The following is a 22,542-nucleotide window of genomic DNA, read 5'->3' as shown; positions in this document are numbered from 1 at the left end:
TTACAGCACTTTAGGTGCAGGTCCAGATACTTTTTAAAAAGAGTTGAGGGGCCCTGCCTCTACCACCAATTTGGGCAACGAATTCCATACACCCATCACCCGCTGGGTAAAAAGGTTTTTCCTCATGTCCCCTCTAATCCTTCCGCCAATCAGCTTAAATCTATGTCCTCTAGTTCTTGAACTCTCTGCTGGGGGTAACAGGTACTTCCTGTCTACTCTATCTGGGCCTCGCATAATTTTGTACACCTCAATCAAATCACCCCTCAGCCTCCTCTGCTCCAAGGAAAACAACCCCAACCTATCCAATCTCTCCTCATAGCTGCAATTTTCAAGCCCTGGCAACATTCTTATAAAATCTTCTCTGCACTCTCTCCAGAGCAATTACGTCCTTCCTGTAATGTGGTGACCAGAACTGCGCACAATACTCCAGCTGTGGCCTTACCAGCGTTTTACACAGTTCCATCATTACATCCCTGCTTTTGTATTCTATACCTCGGCTAATAACAGATAGCATTCCGTATGCCTTCTTCACACCCTTATCTACCTGTACTGCCACCCTCAGGGACCTGTGCACATGCACTCCAAGGTCTCTCACTTCCTCTACCCCTCTCAATATATTGCTATTTACTGCATACTCCCTTTTACTGTTTGCCTTCCCTAAGTGCATTACCTCACACTTCTCCAGGTTGAACTCCATTTGCCACTTTTCCGCCCACTCCACTAACCCATTGAAATCTTCTTGGAGTCTACAGCTATCCTCTTCACTATCAATTACACGGCCAATTTTTGAGTCATCTGCAAATTTGCCAATCATGCCCCCTACATTCAAATCCAAATCATTAATATATACCACAAACAGCAAGGGACCCAACACTGAGCCCTGTGGCACACCAATGGAAATGGATTTCCATTTGCAAAGACATCCATCAACTTTTACCTTTTGTTTCCTGTTACTGAGCCAATTTTGGATCCAATTTGCAACATTTCCCCGTATCCAATGGGCTTTTACCTTTCTGACCTATCTGCCATGTGGGACCTTGTCAAATGCCTTATTAAAATCCATGTAGACAACATCCACTGCACTACCCTAATCAATCCTCCTAAAGTATGGTGCCCAGAATTAAACAATACTCTAGCTGAGGCCTAACCAGTGTTTTATAAAAGGTTTAGCATAACTTCCTTGCTTTTGTACTCTATGCTTCTATTAATAAATTGTAAACAATTTTACAACACCAAGTTATAGTCCAACTATTTTATTTGAAAATCACAAGCTTTCGGAGGCTTCCTCCTTCCTCAGGTGAATGTGGAAATGAAATCCTCGAACCTATCGCATTTATAAAGCACAGAACAATACCTGGTGATTACAGATAGTCTTTCCAACTGCCCGTTGCCAAGGCAATCAGAGTGTTCAGACAGAGAGGTGTTACCTACAGGGCCACCGAATATACAAACACTAAAAAAAAAGAGGCAGAAACATAGAAACATCCGGAAGGAAGAGAAAGACAGCAAATGACCCGTTATATTAAAAACAGATAACTTTTGTTCGCTGGTGGGGTTACGTGTAGCGTGACATGAACCCAAGATCCCGGTTGAGGCCGTCCTCATGGGTGCGGAACTTGGCTATCAATTTCTGCTCGATGATTTTGCGTTGTCGTGTGTCTCGAAGGCCGCCTTGGAGTACGCTTACCCGAAGGTCGGTGGCTGAATGTCCTTGACTGCTGAAGTGTTCCCCGACTGGGAGGGAACCCTTCTGTCTAGCGATTGTTGCGCGGTGTCCGTTCATCCGTTGTCGGAGCGTTTGCATGGTCTCGCCGATGTACCATGCTCTGGGGCATCCTTTCCTGCAACGTACGAGGTAGACAACGTTGGCCGAGGCACAGGAGTATGAACCATGCACCTGGTGGGTGGTGTTCTCTCGTGTGATGGTGGTATCTGTGTCGATGATCTGGCATGTCTTGCAGAGGTTACCGTGGCAGGGTTGTGTGGTGTCGTGGACACTGTTCTCCTGAAAGCTGGGTAATTTGCTGCGAACGATGGTCTGTTTGAGGTTGGGTGGCTGTTTAAAGGCGAGTAGTGGAGATGTGGGGATGGCCATAGCGAGGTGTTCGTCGTCATTGATGACATGTTGAAGGCTGCGGAGAACATGGCGTAGTTTCTCCGCTCCGGGGAAGTACTGGACGATGAAGGGTACTCTGTTGGTTGCGTCCCATGTTAGTCTTCTGAGGAGGTCTATGCGATTTTTCGCTGTGGCCCGTCGGAACTGTCGATCGATGAGTCGAGCGTCATATCCCGTTCTTACTAGGGCCTCTTTCAGCGTCTGTTGGTGTCCATCGCGTTCCTCCGCGTCTGAGCAGACCCTGTGTATTCGCAGGGCCTGTCCATAGGGGATGGCCTCTTTGACGTGGTTAGGGTGGAAGCTGGAAAAGTGGAGCATAGTGAGGTTGTCCGTGGGCTTGCGGTAGAGTGAGGTGCTGAGGTGCCCGTCTTTGATGGAGATTCGTGTGTCCAAGAAAGAAACGGATTCTGAGGAGTAGTCCATGGTGAGCTTGATGGTGGGATGGAACTTGTTGATGTTATCGTGTAGTGTCTTTAGTGATTCTTCACCATGGGTCCATAGAAAGAAAATGTTGTCGATGTATCTGGTGTATAGCGTTGGTTGGAGGTCCTGTGCAGTGAAGAAGTCCTGCTCGAACTTGTGCATGAAAATGTTGGCGTATTGGGGTGCGAATTTGGTCCCCATGGCTGTTCCGTGTGTTTGGGTAAAGAACTGGTTATCGAAGTTGAAGACATTGTGATCCAGGATGAAGCGGATGAGTTGTAGGATGGCGTCTGGAGATTGGCTGTTGAGTATTGATGCTGTCGCAGCGATGCCGTCATCATGGGGGATACTGGTGTAGAGTGCCGAGACGTCCATCGTGGTGAGAAGTGTTCCTGGTTCAACTGGTCCGTGGGTACTGAGTTTTTGTAGGAAGTCTGTAGTGTCGCAACAGAAGCTGGGGGTTCCCTGTACGGTGGGTTTCAGGATGCCCTCGATGTATCCAGAGAGGTTCTCACACAGGGTTCCGTTGCCTGATACGATAGGACGTCCGGGTGTGTTGGCTTTGTGTATCTTTGGGAGGCAGTAGAAGTCTCCCACGCGGGAAGTACATGGGATGAGAGCGCGTAGGATGCTTTGAAGGTCTGGATCGAAGGTCTTGATCAGTTTGTTGAGCTGGTGGGTGTGTTCTTTAGTCAGAGCTACGGGTAACCGTCTGTAGTGTTCCTGGTTGTCCAGTTGTCGGTATGCTTCTTTGCAATAGTCCGTTCTGTTCTGTATGACGATGGCTCCTCCTTTGTCCGCTGGTTTGATGACGATGTTGCAGTTGGTCTTGAGAGCGTTGATGGCGTTGCGTTGTGCTCGGGTGACATTCTGGACTGTCTTCTGAGTGCGGCTGATGAATCTGGCATTGACGCATTTCCTGACAGCTTGAGCATACATGTCAAGCTGAGGGCAGCGACCCTCCGGAGGAGTCCAGTTTGACTCTTTCCTCTTCGGTTGCTGTACCGCGGATCCCTCTGTCTGCTGTTCCGGATCGTTGATTGTCTCATTGGGTTCGCGGCTGAAATCTTGGGGTTTGTGGAAGAATTCCCGGAGCCTCATTCTCCTGATGAATTCCTCTGTGTCCGCCGCGAGACTAATGGGGTCCATTTTGGTAGTGGGGCAGAAATTGAGCCCTCGGCTGAGAACTTCGATTTCGTCTGGTTGAAGGGTGTGGTCGGACAAATTGACGATAGACTTCCCTGTGGTTGCAACCGTGGTACCAGGGGAAGCTTGGTCGATGCTGGTGGTGATGCCGAGTTTCTCAAGCCTCCTGCTCTTGGTTTTCATGTAGGCAGCGTAGTTCCGTTGCCTCGTCTGTTTGGCGGTATCTCGTAGCTGGTCTGCTGTGTCCTGAGTACAGGTTGAGAGTATGGACTCTATCATAGTTTCGAGGTTGCGGCGTCTGCTGTAGAGTTGGTGTACGAGATGGTTGCGGAGTGTGCGAGAGGTACGACGGCAGAGTCTCTCAGCGTAATCCGAGTTGTATGTGGACACCTACAGACGCTGAAAGACGACCTAGTAAGAACGGGATATGACGCTCGACTCATCGATCGACAGTTCCGACGGGCCACAGCGAAAAATCGCATAGACCTCCTCAGAAGACTAACATGGGACGCAACCAACAGAGTACCCTTCGTCGTCCAGTACTTCCCCGGAGCGGAGAAACTACGCCATGTTCTCCCCAGCCTTCAACATGTCATCAATGACGACGAACACCTCGCTATGGCCATCCCCACACCTCCACTACTCGTCTTTAAACAACCACCCAACCTCAAACAGACCATTTGTTCGCAGCAAATTACCCAGCTTTCAGGAGAACAGCGTCCACAACACCACACAACCCTGCCACGGTAACCTCTGCAAGACATGCCAGATCATCGACACAGATACCACCATCACACGAGAGAACACCACCCACCAGGTGCATGGTTCATACTCCTGTGACTCGGCCAACGTTGTCTACCTCGTACGTTGCAGGAAAGGATGCCCCAGAGCATGGTACATTGGCGAGACCATGCAAACGCTCCGACAACGGATGAACGGACACCACGCAACAATCGCCAGACAGGAGGGTTCCCTCCCAGTCGGGGAACACTTCAGCAGTCAAGGACATTCAGCCACCGACCTTCGGGTAAGCGTATTCCAAGGCGGCCTTCGAGACACACGACAACGCAAAATCGTCGAGCAGAAATTGATAGCCAAGTTCCGCACCCATGAGGACGGCCTCAACCAGGATCGTGGGTTCATGTCACGCTACACGTAACCCCACCAGCGAACAAAAGTTATCTGTTTTTAATATAACGGGTCATTTGCTGACTTTCTCTTCCTTCCGGATGTTTCTATGTTTCTGCCTCTCTCTCTCTTTTTTTTTAGTATTTGTATATTCGGTGGCCCTGTAGGTAACACCTCTCTGTCTGAACACTCTGATTGCCTTGGCAACGGGCAGTTGGAAAGACTATCTGTAATCACCAGGTATTGTTCTGTGCTTTATAAATGCGATAGGTTCGAGGATTTCATTTCCACATTCACCTGAGGAAGGAGGAAGCCTCCGAAAGCTTGTGATTTTCAAATAAAATAGTTGGACTATAACTTGGTGTTGTAAAATTGTTTACAATTGTCAACCCCAGTCCATCACCGGCATCTCCACATCTATTAATAAAGACAAAGATCCCATATGCTTTTTAATAGACTTCTCAACTTGTCCTGCCACCTTCAAAGATTTGTGGACATACATCCCCAGGATTCTGTTCCTGCACTCCCTTTAAGATTTTATCTACACATTTGAATCAGTTTATCATTTTAAAGATCTCGATTAGATCACTCCTCAACCTTCTAAACTCAAGGGAATATAAACCAAGTTTATGCAACCTGTCCTCATAATTTAACCATTTAAGCTCCTGTATCATTCTGGCAAATCTGCATTGTCCCCTTCCAAGGCCAATATATCTTTCCTGAGGTTCAGTGTCCAGAACTGAATGCAGTACTCCAGATGGAATCTGACCAAGGCTCTGAATAACTGAAGCATCACTTCCTCACTTTTGTATTCCAACCCCCTTGAGAAAAAGGCCAACATTCTATTAGCCTTTTTGATTACTTTTGTACTATGCATGAGCATTTAGTGATCCATGCACATGGACACCCAAATCCTTTTGCTCCTCCACAGCTCCTAGTCTCTCACCATTAAGAAAATATTTGGATTCGACTTTCTCGGATCTAAAGTGGATGACCTCATACTTCCCCACATTGAATTCCGTCTGCCATAGTTTAGCCCACTCACTTAGTCTGTCTATGTCCCTTTGTAACTCAGCTCCCATCTACACAACTTACTGTGTCTCCTAACTTACTCATCTGCAAACTTGGAAATACAACTCTTTATTCTTTCATCCAAGTCACTAATACATATGGTGAAAAGTTAAGGCCAATACAAATCCCTGAGAACACCACTTTAACCCCCTCCCCCCAACCACCACCACCACCACCACCACCCCCCAAATCAAAGAACATTCCCTTTATCCCTACTCTCCATCTCCTACCTCCAAACAAATTACCAAACCATGTCACAAGGTTACCTCCAATTCCGTGCCCTTTCATTTTTGCTAATAATCTCTTGTGCAAAACCTTATCAAATGACTTCTGGAAGTCTATATAGACAACATCCATAGACACTCCCCTATCCACCATGTTGGTGGCCTCCTTAAAAAAAATTACCTAGATTAGTCTAACATGACCTACCTTTACAAATCCATGCTAGATAGGATGACCTCCATTGACAAAGAGCCTGAAAATAAACATTTCACAGGCTCTGGTCATCAAAATTTCTTAGCTGCTTAAGAATTTATTAGTCCATTACCCCACCCACTCTCCTTAATGTCGCAACTGGAGTCTGCTGGATCAGGGGAAGGTCACCTCATTTAAATACCTCCAGCCAACGTTGGCTCATTTGCTGACCATTGGCTGCCTTTGTAAGGGAACCAAAAAACATTCCAAAACTTTTCAAATCTTTGGGAATCCAGGCTGTCTCCTGGGCCTGGACCCCCGTGGGACACACAACCAAACAGCAACCTGGTACTCCTGGGACATACTGCTGCCAATGATGTGTCGGGTCCCTATAAGATCCAGGGGTCACAGGAACTCCTGGCGTTGAGTCCCTGTCCCCGGTCGCTCCTCTGCCGCTGGCATTGTAAGGTCAGGCTGAGGAACCACCCATTACAAAGTCCATGAAATCCCCGACCTATGGCGAGATCCAGCAAGTCTGGGAGTTACCCGTTTATTCCAGTGTCAATATATGTCCAGCAAATGGGAAATTTGTTACAGCATAGGGCAAAGTGGTGGGTGGTATTTCCATCTCTTTGTTTGGAACACTGATAAGTAGCTTTGTTTCTGTTGTATGCAAGGGGAAGGGAGGTGTTGGTCCATCAGGAGTGGACTTTCTTTGCAGAGGGTTCTATGAAAGACTGGTTGCAAAATGGTGACGGAGAAATGCAACAGACAACAAAAAATCCAAATGGGGGTGAGGGGGGAATAAACTCTTCTGTCCTCAATAATTTGTTAGTGTTATTCTTTGCTCAGTTGATAGCACTTTTTCATCAGAGTAGGAATATAGTGGATTTATGCCCCACTCTAGGAATCGAGCACATAATCTAGCCTGACTTCAGTGTTACGCTAAGGGAGTGCTGCATTGTTGGAGGTGCCGTCTTTCTGATGAGATGTCTGTGATCCTGTCTGCCTGCTTAGGTGATGTAAAAGATCTCATGGCACTCTGAAGAGCATGGAGTCCTCTTGGTGTCCTGGCCAACATTTATCCCTCAGTAAACACCACCAAAACAGATTATCTGGTTATTTATAGAAATTACAACACAGAAACAGGCCATTTGGCCAAACGTAGCCATGTCAGTAGTTACCTTCCACACGAGCAAATAATCCTAATCAGATTTATCTAACCTGTTCCCATATCTCTTCATTCCCTTTTCCTTCATCCTCCTATACAATCTCATCTTGAATGTTGACAGTTTCTGCCTCAACCATTAGTCGTGGTAGTGAATTCCACAGTCTCAACCCTGTGTAAAGAAGTTTCTCTTGCTCTCTGTTTGAAATCTCTTACATTTAATCTTGTATTTATGGCCCCTCAATTATTATAAATAATCTGCTTATATCTGCCTTGTCCCATCCTTTCATAATTTTAAACACTCCTGTAATCTGCATTGTTCTTCTTGCTGTTTGTGGGTCCTCACTGTGCACATGTTGGCTGCTGTATTTGCCTATCCAACAACAATGACTACACTTCAAAAATAATTAATTGGATGTAAAGCACGTTGGAATGTCATGAGGTCGTGAAGGGTGCTTTATAAATCCAAGTTCTTTCTTTAAAAGAAATAGGGGCAAGACCACTGATTATTGGTTTTCACAGAAAAAAAATGGATGGAAATGTGGAAATCGATTCCTAATACACTGGTAAAAATACTGAGATCAAACGTTAAAAAAAATGGAATTTGGATTACTCACTGTAAATTGGTAACCCTAAATTATGGGCATTTGAGTGCTTCTATTACACTGTTCTGTTGCTACATAGCGCCACCCACTGACTATAAACCAGCCACAATACAACCTAAATAAGAATTACATAGGCTGAAATTGCAGTGCGTGGTATTATTGGCCCAGAAATTACTTTTTTTTTTAAAAAGTGAGCTCAACAGCACTCACCGTTGTTAGTGGCAAAATCAAGGATCAAGTTCTGGCATTTGTATATGTGCAGTGAAATGCGGAAATCAGGAACTTGCTCCTCCTGGTTCGCCAGCGATAATGACAGCTTCGAATTAAGGGGATGTCGCTGGCTGGAATCAGTGGAAACAATGCACCAGCACCAGCACGCTCATCTGCCCAGCTGGAAAGTAACTAATATCACCACAAAACAGGTACGCTTAAAACAGGTTCGCTGTCTATAACTGTTTTTAGATTTAGTGTTGTGCCTTTCACTTTCTGAATTTTACATTCCAAGCTTGCAGAAACTGTTCACAGAGTGTCAAAAATGCTGCAATATGATTGGTCAAGGGGAGAGCGTGATCCTCTTGCTTCATCCATGGGTCTTAGTTTCATTGAAGCTAACGCTGGGCTCTTCACTTCCTATTAGAGGATGTGCACCCAGTGAAGACCGCGGTACATTAGAGAGTTGTTGGGAGCATGGAATGGTTTGCCAAAGGGAGTGGTTGAGGCAGAGATCATTGCATCTTCAGGGACATTTGGATAAATATTTGAAGCAGAGTAAGATACAGGCTTTGGGGAGAGAGCAGGGCAGTGGGGTTAGTTTTGGATTGCTCTAGCAAAGAGCTGGCACAGACATGATGGGCTAAATGATCTCCTTCTGTGCTGTAAACTTCCATAGTGTAAATAGAGACCAGTGAGAGACAAACATTTTAACTTTAAAAAAAAATTACATCCCAACTTTTGTGACAACCTTAACAATCATAGTATCATAAAAACATAACTATTTTATTAATTGCTTTTCTTTATTCTTTCCCTTCATTTAACTCTTTCCCTCCTCCCTCACCGTTTCTTGACTGAAAGGGTGGGTAGGCAATCTGCTCTGACCCTCTGCTAAATCAACTGTTGAGCGACGTGAAGGGTGATTTGTTCACTGATTTTCCCTCATCCTAGTAGGGACGTCCTACATGTTCACTGAGCATCTCCACTCAATGGACTGAGTGAGACTGGGTCCTATGAAAACTGGTCAGGTCTGAACAGGATTTTTTTTTAGACCTGTGAGAACAACGTAAGGACTGAGTTCAAAAAGGGCATCTTTCTGCCCACACATGTGACTTGAAATAACACTACACTGGTCTAGTGAGTCAAACTAAAGTAAATGGAGGTTCTGATTATAAAGCTTACTTGTATTGCATGAAAGCCCCTTCGTTGCTGTTGTCTTTTCCATTTTGATTTCTTGTTTTCCCCCACAGGTTGATGTGTTTGTGTGTGAGAGCAGTTGGCAAAAATGGAACTGCTTCTGATATTTGCAAGCTTGATGCAGTCCTTTGTATTTTGGGTGCCAGATGTAGCTAAACTGTCAATGGAGAGCAAATTTGGTCTTACATTGGCTCATTGTCCATTCACAATCCACATTTCAAAATGTCAATGGAACTGTCTGTCCAATGATGGCCATTCTTGGAAACAGATCTGTGAGGATGAGAAAGAGGATCGTTTGAACATTCCAATATGAAATATTAGTGAAGTGATGAGAGTGCCAGTTACACAAGGGACATCACAAAGAATCTGCATAAATTAAACTAGCCAAAATATTTGATGCTATGCCTCCCATAGGATTTGTATATCCATAAATATAAGAATCACCAATAAATCCAATAGGGAATTCAGGAGAAACTTCTTTTTCCAGAGAGTGGTCAGAATGTGGAACTCACTACCACAAGGAGTAGTTGAGGCAAATAGCATAGATGCATTTAAGGGGAAGCTAGATAAGCACATGAGAGAGAAAGGAATAGAAGGTTATGCTGAGAGGGTTAGGTGAAGAGTGGTGGGAAGAGGCTCAAGTGGAGCCTAAATGCCAGTATAGACCAGTTGGGCTGAAGGGCCTGTTTCTGTGCTGTATATTCCATGTAATTCTGTGCAATTCTATGTATTAGTTTGCAGTGTTAATCACCCTACATTGGATTTCTAGAACAGTCTGTGGACCAATATTCATTTCAGAAATTCTTTGAGTTAGTGTACAGTCTTTTAAAATTGATTTTTTTTTCAAATCAGTTACCCCTATCTGTAAACAGCCCTTCTCCTCTTACCCCCACATAGTCACCTCCAACGTGCATGGTCCTCTCCTATTCCTTATGCTGCCTCTCAGTGAAATAATCCATAAGCATGGGGTCAGTTTCCAGATGTATGCCGATATACCTCTCCACTGCCATCCTAGACACCATGACTGCTGCTGGGCTGTCTGATTGACTCTCAGACATCAAGTCAAAGATTAGCCAAAACTCCCTCCAGTTAAACATTGCCAAGATCAATGCCAGCCTGTTCGATTCTCACCAAAAGCTGCTCTCTTTCCCAATTCCACCGTCCTCCCTATCTGCTCATTCAGTCTGAGTCCAATGGTGTACAACCTTGACCTCCAGTTCGACTTTGAGCTGAACTTCAAACCCCACATCCAGTTCATTGCCAAGACCTTAGGATAGATTTTCAACTTGCTGCCCGGGTGTAAAATTGGCATTGTAGACTGGCCATTACATAAACCACCTGATTTTGTTGCCATCGATTTCAATAGAACAAAAATTGGGAGGTTTCTATAAACAGACACCCAATCCGCTCCACCAGGTTACTGCCTGGGCACAAGATGAAAATCTTGTGTTTCCACCTTCTATTTCCACCTTCAAAACATTACCAGTTTTTGTCCCTGCTTCATCCCCATGGATGCTGATACATTTATCCCTGTCTTTGACTCCTCTAAGCTCACATTTTATGGCCTCCCAAGCGCCAACTCATTCAGATCTCCACCTAACCAATGCTAAATCCAGTACACACGTCACCTGTTTTTGTCAAGCTCCACTGTTCCTCTCCCTCCTCTAATCCTTCTACCAATTACTTTAAATCTATGCCTCCTGGTCACTGACCCCTCTGCTAAGAGAAATAGGTCCTTCCTATCCACTCCATGTAGGCCCCTCATAAATTTTATACACTTCAATTAAATCACCACTCAGCCTTCTGTTCCAACAAAAACAACCCTTGTTCAATGACACCATTGCCTTGCAACCCTCCTTGCCTTGCACCATCATCCCTTTTGAATCACTCCTGCCCCCTACCCTATCAGAGACATTCCCTTTTATTCTTTCCTCCCCTTCTTGCCCCCTTTCCCTGGCTCTGTACTTGCTTAAAAACTGTTTAATCTTCCGTTTTTTCCAGTTCCGACAAAAGTCAATGACCTGAACCGTTAACTCCATTTCTTTCTCCACAGATACTGCCTGACCTACTGAGTATGTCTCGCATTTTCTGTTTTTATTCCTGACTGATTCATCAGGAGCTCCTCCCCATACAATGATTGACAGGACGGGGAGCTCCTCCCCCACCACAATTGAACAGGGCGACCCAATCCCGAGGGATATAATGACTGATGGAGCGGGAGCTCCGCCCTATACAATGATTGACACGATGGAGAGCTCCTCCTCCTACAATGATTGACTGAACAGGGAGAGCCTCTGCCCTGTGCTATGATTGACAGGCCGGGGAGCTAGTCCCTCAATATTAGCGGCTGCATTAACAGCTCCAGCAAAGTGGATTCAGCGCTGGGCACAATGGCGTTTGTCACCCACCAGTTCCTCAGATCCATGTCCTCTACCAAGAGCCTGGCCATTAAACACGTCACGGTGATCGGCGGCGGGCTCATGGGCGCTGGCATTGCGCAGGTAATAGGTTCGAATTGAGCAGTGATCGAGGACACTCGTCCAGCGGCTGGGCGGTGACAGCAATGACCACCCTCCCTCCCCCTCTCAGACTCACTTTTCGGCCCGGTAACTTACGAGTGAGGCAGGGGACGCGGCGATCCTCGCCCCGTGGCTCGCGAGCTGGGTCCGTTGGGCGCTCGGGGCCGGGTTTAAAATTGAATGTTAACGACATCAGGGCCAACGTTCGAATGGAGCCGCGCGCGGTCCGTCCCTCCCACATGCTGGGGCCGGGCTCAGGACAGCGGGGTGCATTGATCTGGGTTACTGTCTTAGTGGATTCTCCATACTATATAAACCGTTGCATGTTTTGGTTGCGCAGTTCCTGCAGTAGGATCGACCTATTGTGATCAGGGCACGTTTAAAAAAAAAACTTGCATTTATATTTGTCTAATTCATTCTCAGGATGTGACTAGCAAAGCAGGCATTTATTGCCCATCTCTAGTTGCCCTTGAGAAGGTGGTGGTGAGCCACCTTCTTGAACCGCTGCAGTCCGTGTGGTGAAGATGCTCCCACAGTGCTGTTAGGTAGGGAGTTCCAGGATTTCGATCCAGCAACGATGAAGGAACGGTGATATACGTCCAAGTCGTGATGGTGTGTGAGTTGGAGGGTAACTTGGAGGCAATGGTGTTCCCATCCACCTGCTGCCCTTGACCTTCTTGGTGGTGGAGGTCGTGGGTTTGGGAGGTGTTGCCGAAGAAGCCGTGGTGAGTCGCTGAAGTGCATCCTGTAGATAGAACACACTGCAACCACAGAACGCTGGTAGCGGAGGGAGTGGATGTTTAAGCTGGTGGATGGGGTGCGGATCAAACAGACTGCTTTATCCTGGATGATGTCAAGCTGCCTTCACCTTCTCAGGACATCCCAAAGTGCTTCACAGCCAATTTTGAAGAGCAGTCCCTGTTAAGGCAAATAATGCAGCCAATTTTTTTAAAAAAATCTTTGTTCTTGGGGAGTGGACAAGCAACATTTATTGCCCATCCCTGGCTGCCTTGAGGGCATCAAGGGTGTTAACCATGTTAGTATGGGACTGGAGTCACGTATAGGCCAGACTGGGTAGAGCTTCTGTTGACCTGCACGATGTTAGTGAACCAATTGGGTTTCAACTGTGTTTCAACATTCAAATTACCAGATGCATTGGATTTAATTTCTCAAATTGCTATGATGGGAATTGAACTTGTGACCTCTTGGTTGCTAGTCTAGCACCATAACTACCATACTTGCGCACAGCAAGGTGAAAGCAGATTAAATGACCAGGTAATCTATTTTCGATGGTGTTGGTTGAGGGATAAATGTTGGCTACAATTTTGAAAAAAAATCCCCCACTCTTCGAATAGTGCCATGGGATCCTTTACATCCACTCGAACAGACAGACAGGGCCTCGGTTTAATGCTTGATCTGCAAGGCGACGCCGCTAATAATCCAACATTCTGTCAGTCCTGTGCTAAAGTGTCACTCAGTTTAGATTATGTGCTCAACACTCAGGAGATGGCTTAAACCCACAACCATCTGACTCTTGAGGGAAGAGTGCTACTAACTAAGCCAAACTGACACTTAAGTGTTATGTTTTAAAACCCCCGTCTCAAAAAAAAGGCCACTACGTAGCCTCAAAAGAAAAGTTCACTTTTTTTTGCAACTTGCAAAATATTAAAGTTAAGCTAGAGTGTACCAAAAAAAAGTGAATCATAACTGTATAGAACACCCTAAAGCTGCTGTATGGGTTCAGGTGAAGCGCTTTACGAATATAATGACATTGGAATGGCTTTAATTCCTTTTTTTTAAAGAGTTGAAATAGACTTTGGGTTCAAAGTTTGCCTGTTGGCAAATTAATTAATAACTAAATTTTAAACTTAAATTTAAACAAAGCCAATTACGTAGGTATGAGGGGCGAGTTGGCTAAGGTAGATTGGGAAATTAGATTAAAAGATACGACAGTAGATAAGAACTGGCGAACATTTAAATAAATAATTTATAACTCTGAACGAGTATACGTTCCCTTGAGGAATAAAAACTCCATGGGGAAAGTGATCCAATCATGGCTAACTAGAGAAGTTAAAGATAGTATTAGATTAGAAGTAGATTCTTACAATGATGCCGAAAAGAGTAGTAAGCCTGAGGATTGGGAAGGTTTTCAAAATCAGCAAAGGATGACCAAGAAATTGATAGAAGCAGAAAATTGAATATGAGAGTAAACTAGGAAGAAATATAAAAACAGATTGTAAGAGCTTCTACAAGTATGTAAAAAGGAAGAGATTAGTGAAAGTGGGTACGGTAGCATAGTGGTTATGTTACTGGGCTAGTAATGCAGAGGCCTGGACTAAAATCCAGAGTCATGAGTTCAAATCCCGCCATGGCAGCTGGCGAATTTAAATTCAATTAATTAATTAAATTCAATTAATTAAAATAAAAATCTGGAATTAAAATACTAGTATCAGTAATGATGGCCATGAAACTACCGGATTGTCGTAAAAACCCATCTGGTTCACTAATGTCCTTTAGGGAAGGAAGCCTGCCGCCCTTACCCGGTCTGGCCTATATGTGACTCCAGACCCACAGCAATGTGGTTGATTCTTAATTGCCCTCTGAAATGGCCCAGCAAGCCACTCAGTTGTAAAATCTCGCTACGAAAAGTCATACTAAGAATAAAACCGGACGGACCACTAGGCACCGGACACGACAACGGCAAAACACCAAGCCCAGTCGACCCTGCAAGGTCCTCCTTACTAACATCTGGGGACTTGTGCCAAAGTTGGGAGAGCTGTCCCACAGACTAGTCAGGCAACAGCCTGACATAGCCATACTCACAGAATCATATCTTTCAGCCAACGTCCCAGAGTCTTCCATCACCATCCCTGGGTATGTCCTGTCCCACCGGCAGGACAGACCCACCAGAGGTGGCGGTACAGTGATATACAGTCAGGAGGGAGTGGCCCTGGGAGTCCTCAACATTGACTCTGGACCCCATGAAATCTCATGGCATCAGGTCAAACATGGGCAAGGAAACCTCCTGCTGAACACCACTTGGAGGAAGCACTGAGGGTAGCAAGGGCACAAAATGTACTCTGGGTGGGGGACTTTAATGTCCATCACCAAGAGTACCTCGGTAGCACCACTACTGACCGAGCTGGCCGAGTCCTGAAGGACATAGCTGCTAGACTGGGCCTGCGGCAGGTGGTGAGCGAACCAACACGAGGGAAAAACTTACTTGACCTCGTCCTCACCAATCTACCTGTCGCAAATGCATCTGTCCATGACAGTATTGGTAGGAGTGACCACCGCACAGTCCTCGTGGAGATGAAATCCCGTCTTCGCACTGAGGACACCATCCAACGTGTTGCGTGGCACGACCACCGTGCTAAATGGGATAGATTCAGAACAGATCTATCAGCTCAAAACTGGGCATCCATGAGGCGCTGTGGGCCATCAGCAGCAGCAGAATTGTATTCCAGCACAATCTGTAACCTCATGGCCCGGCATATTCCTCACTCTACCATTACCAACAAGCCAGGGGATCAACCCTGGTTCAATGAGGAGTGTAGAAGAGCATGCCAGGAGCAGCACCAGGCGTACCTAAAAATGAGGTGCCAACCTGGTGAAGCTACAACTCAGGACTACATGCATGCTAAACAGCGGAAGCAACATGCTATAGACAGAGCTAAGCGATTCCAGAACCAACGGATCAGATCAAAGCTCTGCAGTCCTGCCACATCCAGTCGTGAATGGTGGTGGACAATTAAACAACTAACGGGAGGAGGAGGCTCTGCAAACATCCCCATTCTCAATGATGGCGGAGTCCAGCACGTGAGTGCAAAAGACAAAGCTGAAGCGTTTGCAACCATCTTCAGCCAGAAGTGCCGAGTGGATAATCCATCTCAGCCTCCTCCCGATATCCCCACCATCACGGAAGCCAGTCTTCGTCAATTCGATTCACTCCACGTGATATCAAGAAACGGCTGAGTGCACTGGATACAGCAAAGGCTTTGGGCCCCGACAACATCCCAGCTGTAGTGCTGAAGACTTGTGCTCCAGAACTAGCTGCGCCTCTAGCCAAGCTGTTCCAGTACAGCTACAACACTGGCATCCACCCGACAATGTGGAAAATTGCCCAGGTATGTCCTGTCCACAAAAAGCAGGACAAATCCAATCCGGCCAATTACCGCCCCATCAGTCTACTCTCAATCATCAGCAAAGTGATGGAAGGTGTCGTCGACAGTGCTATCAAGCGGCACTTACTCACCAATAACCTGCTCACCGATGCTCAGTTTGGGTTCTGCCAGGACCACTCGGCTCCAGACCTCATTACAGCCTTGGTCCAAACATGGACAAAAGAGCTGAATTCCAGAGGTGAGGTGAGAGTGACTGCCCTTGACATCAAGGCAGCATTTGACCGAGTGTGGCACCAAGGAGCCCTAGTAAAATTGAAGTCAATGGGAATCAGGGGGAAAACTCTCCAGTGGCTGGAGTCATACCTAGCACAAAGGAAGATGGTAGTGGTTGTTGGAGGCCAAGCATCTCAGCCCCAGGGCATTGCTGCAGGAGTTCCTCAGGGCAGTGTCCTAGGCCCAACCATCTTCAGCTGCTTCATCAATGACCTTCCCTCCATCATAAGGTCAGAAATGGGGATGTTCGCTGATGACTGCACAGTGTTCAGTTCCATTCGCAACCCCTCAGATAATGAAGCAGTCCGAGCCCGCATGCAGCAAGACCTGGACAACATCCAGGCTTGGGCTGATAAGTGGCAAGTAACATTCGCGCCAGATAAGTGCCAGGCAATGACCATCTCCAACAAGAGAGAGTCTAACCACCTCCCCTTGACATTCAACGGCATTACCATCGCCGAATCCCCCACCATCAACATCCTGGGGGTCACCATTAACCAGAAACTTAACTGGACCAGCCATATAAATACTGTGGCTACGAGAGCAGGTCAGAGGCTGGGTATTCTGCGGCGAGTGACTCACCTCCTGACTCCCCAAAGCCTTTCCACCATCTACAAGGCACAAGTCAGGAGTGTGATGGAATACTCTCCACTTGCCTGGATGAGTGCAGCTCCAACAACACTCAAGAAGCTCGACACCATCCAAGATAAAGCAGCCCGCTTGATTGGCACCCCATCCACCACCCTAAACATTCACTCCCTTCACCACCGGCGCACTGTAGCTGCAGTGTGCACCATCCACAGGATGCACTGCAGCAACTCGCCAAGGCTTCTTCGACAGCACCTCCCAAACCCGCGACCTCTACCACCTAGAAGGACAAGGGCAGCAGGCGCATGGGAACAACACCACCTGCACGTTCCCCTCCAAGTCACACACCATCCCGACTTGGAAATATATCGCCGTTCCTTCATTGTCGCTGGGTCAAAATCCTGGAACTCCCTTCCTAACAGCACTGTGGGAGAACCGTCACCACACGGACTGCAGCGGTTCAAGAAGGCGGCTCACCACCACCTTCTCAAGGGCAATTAGGGATGGGCAATAAATGCCGGCCTTGCCAGCGACGCCCACATCCCGTGAACGAATAAAAAAAAAGAACGTGGGTCCCTTTGAGGCAGAGACAGGAGAAATTATAATGGGGAATAAGGAAATGACAGAGACGTTAAACAAATAGTTTGTATCTGTCTTCACAGTAGAAGACACAAAAAAACAGAAATAGTGGGGAACCAAGGGTCTAATGAGAGTGAGGAACTTAAAGTAATTAAGATTAGTAATGAAAAAGTACTGGAGAAATTAATGGGACTAAAAATCGTCAAATTCCCTGGACTTGATGGCCTACATCCTAGGTTTTTAAAAGAGGTGGCTGCAGAGTCAGTGGAAGCATTGGTTTTGATCTTCCAGAATTCCCTAGATTCTAGAACGGTCCCCATGGATTGGAAGGTAGCAAATGTAACCCCGCTATTCAAGAAAGGAAGGAGAAAGAAAATAGGGAACTATAGGCCAGTTAGCCTGACATCAGTAGTAGGGAAAATGCCAGAATATTATTAAGGACATAGTAACAGGGCACTTAGAAAATCATAATATGATTATGATGTGGAGATGCCGGTGATGGACTGAGGTGGACAAATGTAAGGAGTCTTACAACACCAGGTTATAGTCCAACAGCTTTATTTGAGATCACAAGCTTTCGGAGCTTTCCTCCTTCGTCAGGTGAGTGAAGTAGGATTCCATAAAGGCACAGCATATATATACCTGACGAAGGAGGAAAGCTCTGAAAGCTTGTGATCTCAAATAAAGCTGTTGGACTATAACCTGGTGTTGTAAGACTCCTTACATAACATGATTAGGCAGAGTCAACAAGGTTTTATGAAAGGGAAGTTGTGTTTGACAAATCTATTAGTTTTTTGAGGGTGTAACTAGCAGGGTAGATAAAGGGGAACCAGTGGATGTAGTATATTTGGATTTTCAAAAGACATTTGATAAGGTGCCACACAAGAGGTTGCTCATGGGATTGGGGATAATATACCAGCATGGATTGAGGATTGGTTAACGGACAAGGCGCTTCACAGGAGCGGTTTTCAAACAAAATTTGACACCGAGCCATATAAGGAGATATTAGAACAGGTGACCAAAAGCTTGGTTAAAGAAGTAGGTTTTAAGGAGCGTCTTAAACGAGGAGAGAGAGGCAGAGAGGTTTAGAGTGGGAATTCCAGAGCTTAGGGCCTAGGCAGCTGAAGGCTTGGCTGTCAATGGTGGAGTGATTAAAATCGGGGATGTGCAAGAGGCAAGAATTGCAGAAGCGCAGAGATCTGGGAGGGCTGTAGGGCTGGAGGAGGTTACAGAGATAGGCAGGGGCAAGGCCATGAAGCCTCACAGTGTCCAAAAATCCAGTTTTTAAAAAAATCAGTTACCAGTTTGAACTCTAATCTTATCACAAGTTGTTTACATTTTTGAATGTCTGACTACATATTTAATCTTTATTTCACAATATTGTGGTGCTGGATGGGTGTTAAAGAAAAAAATAGCGAGCTTTGCAATTACATATCACTTTTGGGTTTTTTTATACTATTGGATGAGGGAGGAATGATTGGCTTCAACACTGGGGGAGCTGCTTGTACTTCACAATAGTGCCACAGTGTCTTTTTAGTCCATGGAACAGACATACAGTTGCTCAGTTTAATGTCTCATCTGAAGGCCGGCACTTCCAACAGTGCAGCACTCCCTCGGTACTGCATTAGAGTTTCAGCATTGGTTATGTGTGCAAATCCTGGAGTGGAACTTGAACCCACAACCTTCTGATTCCAAGATGATAGTGGAATATCTGTAGAATTTTTTTTATTCGTTCATGGGATGTGGGCGTCGCTGGTGAGGCCGGCATTTATTGCCCATCCCTAATTGCCGTTGAGAAGGTGGTGGGGAGCCGCCTTCTTGAACCACTGCAGTCCGTGTGGTGACGGTTCTCCCACAGTGCTGTTAGGAAGCGAATTCCAGGATTTTGACCAAGCGACGATGAAGGATCGGCGATATATTTCCAAGTCGGGATGGTGTGTGACTTGGAGGGGAACGTGCAGGTGTTGTTCCCATGTGCCTGCTGCTCTTGTCCTTCTAGGTGGTAGAGGTCGCGGGTTTGGGAGGTGCTGTCGAAGAAGCCTTGGCGAGTTGCTGCAGTGCATCCTGTGGATGGTACACACTGCAGCCACTGTACGCCGGTGGTGAAGGGAGTGAATGTTTAGGGTGGTAGATGTGGTGCCAATCAAGTGGGCTGCTTTGTCCTGGATGGTGTCGAGCTTCTTGAGTGTTGTTGGAGCTGCACTCATCCAAGCAAGTGGAGAGTATTCCATCACACTCCTGACTTATGCCTTGTAGATGGTGGAAATGCTTTGTGGAGTCAGGAGGTGAGTCACTCGCCGCAGAATACCCAGCCTCTGACCTGCTCTTGTAGCCAGATTATTTATATGGCTGGTCCAGTTAAGTTTCTGGTCAATGGTGACCCCCAGGATGTTGATGGTGGGGGATTCGGCGTTGGTAATGCCGTTGAATGTCAATGGGAGGTGGTTAGACTCTCGCTTGTTGGAGATGGTCATTGCCTGGCACTTGTCTGGCGCGAATGTTACTTGCCACTTATCAGCCCAAGCCTGGATGTTGTCCAGGTCTTGCCGCATGCGGGCACGGACTGCTTCATTATTTGAGGGGTTGTGAATGGAACTGAACACTGTGCAATCATCAGCGAACATCCCCATTTCTGACCTTATGATGGAGGGAAGGTCATTGATGAAGCAGCTGAAGATGGTTGGGCCTAGGACACTGCCCTGAGGAACTCCTGCAGCAATGCCCTGGGGCTGAGATGATTGGCCTCCAACAACCACTTACATCTTCCTTTGTGCTAGGTATGACTCCAGCCACTGGAGAGTTTTCCCCCTGATTCCCATTGACTTCAATTTTACTAGGGCTCCTTGGTGCCACACTCGGTCAAATGCTGCCTTGATGTCAAGGGCAGTCACTCTCACCTCACCTCTGGAATTCCGCTCTTTTGTCCATGTTTGGACCAAGGCTGTAATGAGGTCTGGAGCCGAGTGGTCCTGGCGGAACCCAAACTGAGCATCGGTGAGCAGGTTATTGGTGAGTAAGTGCCGCTTGATAGCACTGTCAACGACACCTTCCATCACTTTACTGATGATTGAGAGTAGATTGATGGGGTGGTGATTGGCCGGATTGGATTTGTCCTGCTTTTTGTGGACAGGACATACCTGGGCTATTTTCCACATTGTCAGGTAGATGCCAGTGTTGTCGCTGTACTGGAACAGCTTGGCTAGAGGCGCAGCTAGTTCTGGAGCACAAGACTTCAGTACTACAACTGGGATCTTGTCGGGGCCCATAGCCTTTGCTGTATCCAGTGCACTCAGCCGTTTCTTGATATCACGTGGAGTGAATATAATTGGCTTCTGTCTTGGTGGGGATATCGGGAGGAGGCCAAGATGGATCATCCACTCAGCATTTCTGGCTGAAGATGATTGCAAACGCTTCAGCCTTGTCTTTTGCACTCAAGTGCTGGACTCCACCATCATTGAGGATGGGGATGTTTGCAGAGCTTCCTCGTTCCGTTAGTTGTTTAATTGTCCACCACCATTCATGACTGGATGTGGCACGACTGCAGAGCTTTGATCTGATCCGTTGGTTGTGGAATCGCTTAGCTCTGTCTATAGCATGTTGCTTCCGCTGTATAGCGTACATGTAGACCTGAGTTGTAGCTTCACCAGGTTGGCACCTCATTTTTAGGTACGCCTGGTGCTGCTCCTGGCATGCTCTTCTGCACTCCTCATTGAACCAGGGTTGATCCCCTGGCTTATTGGTAATGGTAGAGTGAGGAATATGCCGGGCCATGAGGTTACAGATTGTGCTGGAATACAATTCTGCAGCTGCTGACTGCCCACAGCACTTCATGGATGCCCAGTTTTGAGCTGCCAGATCTGTTCTGAATCTATCCCATTTAGCATGGTGGTAGTGCCACACAACACGTTGGATGGTGCCCTCAGTGTGAAGACAGGACTCCATCTCCACGAGGACTGTGCGGTGGTCACTCCTACCAGTACTGTCATGGACAGATGCATTTGCGACAGGTAGATTGGTGAGGACGAGGTCAAGTAAGTTTTTCCCTCGTGTTGGTTCGCTCACCACCTGCCGCAGGCCCAGTCTGGCAGCTATGTCCTTTAGGACTCGGCCAGCTCGGTCAGTAGTGGTGCCACCGAGCTACTCTTGGTGATGGACATTGAAGTCCCCCAACCAGAGTACATTCTGTGCCCTTGCTACCCTCAGTGCTTCCTCCAAGTGGTGCTCAACATGGAGGAGGACTGATTCATCAGCTGAGGGAGGACGGTAGGTGGTAATCAGCAGGAGGTTTCCTTGCCCATGTTTGACCTGATGCCATGAGATTTCATGGGGTCCAGAGTCAATGTTGAGGACTCCCAGGACCACTCCCGCCTGACTGTATATCACTGTACCGCCACCTCTGGTGGGTCTGTCCTGCCGGTGGGACAGGACATACCCAGGGATGGTGATAATAACAATGGCACCAACTGGAATATCGGAAAGGTCAATGATGAGAAAAGGCCATTCATTTGCTTCATCAACCCTGACCCTCTAGTATTTCAGCTCACTCAGCCAAGCATCCAATTGCATCTTGAACTCCCCTAAGGTCTGTTCTTACCTAATAGATCATTCCAAACATTTATGTTCCTTTGAGCAAATAATGTTTTTTCTAAGATCTGTTTTAAATTTCCCCTTGTTGAATTTCTGAAATTTCCTCTATTGGTCTGATAGAAACATAGAAAATAGGAGCAAGAGTAGGCCATTCGGCCCTTCGGGCCTGCTCCGCCATTCAAAATGATCATGGCTGATCGTCCAACTCAGACCCCTGTTCCCACTTTTTCCCCATATCCGTTGATCCCTTTAGCATTAAGAAATATATTTATCTCCTTCTTGAATACATCTAATGACTTGGCCTCCACTGCCTTCTGTGGTAGAGAATTCCACAGGTTCACCACCCTCTGAGTGAAGAAATTTCTCCTCATCTCGGTTCTAAATGGCATGCCCC

The 22,542-nt window shown here is 46.6% G+C and overlaps 1 protein-coding gene and 1 long non-coding RNA gene across 2 annotated transcripts in view; one reads left to right on the top strand and one right to left on the bottom strand.

Moving 5' to 3' along the window:
- Positions 1-12,311, bottom strand: part of LOC137329678 (uncharacterized) — a 54,619-nt gene extending 42,308 nt beyond the window's left edge. Inside the window, exons 1-2 of the long non-coding RNA XR_010964963.1 lie at positions 12,094-12,311; positions 9,464-9,748 (exon numbers count right to left, since the gene is read on the bottom strand). This is a non-coding gene — a long non-coding RNA (uncharacterized lncRNA). The remainder of the gene's footprint in view (positions 1-9,463; positions 9,749-12,093) is intronic.
- Positions 11,766-22,542, top strand: part of hadh (hydroxyacyl-CoA dehydrogenase) — a 32,911-nt gene continuing 22,134 nt past the window's right edge. Inside the window, exon 1 of the mRNA XM_067994434.1 lies at positions 11,766-11,979. Within this exon, the coding sequence (XP_067850535.1) occupies positions 11,869-11,979 (111 nt within the window). The 5' untranslated portion in view covers positions 11,766-11,868. The remainder of the gene's footprint in view (positions 11,980-22,542) is intronic.

Source organism: Heptranchias perlo, chromosome 1 (assembly GCF_035084215.1).
Source record: "Heptranchias perlo isolate sHepPer1 chromosome 1, sHepPer1.hap1, whole genome shotgun sequence".
In the NCBI taxonomy this organism is placed as follows: Eukaryota; Metazoa; Chordata; class Chondrichthyes; order Hexanchiformes; family Hexanchidae; genus Heptranchias; species Heptranchias perlo.
The sequence above is the reverse complement of the archived record's forward strand: the minus strand, read 5'-3'. Positions and strand labels throughout refer to the sequence as shown.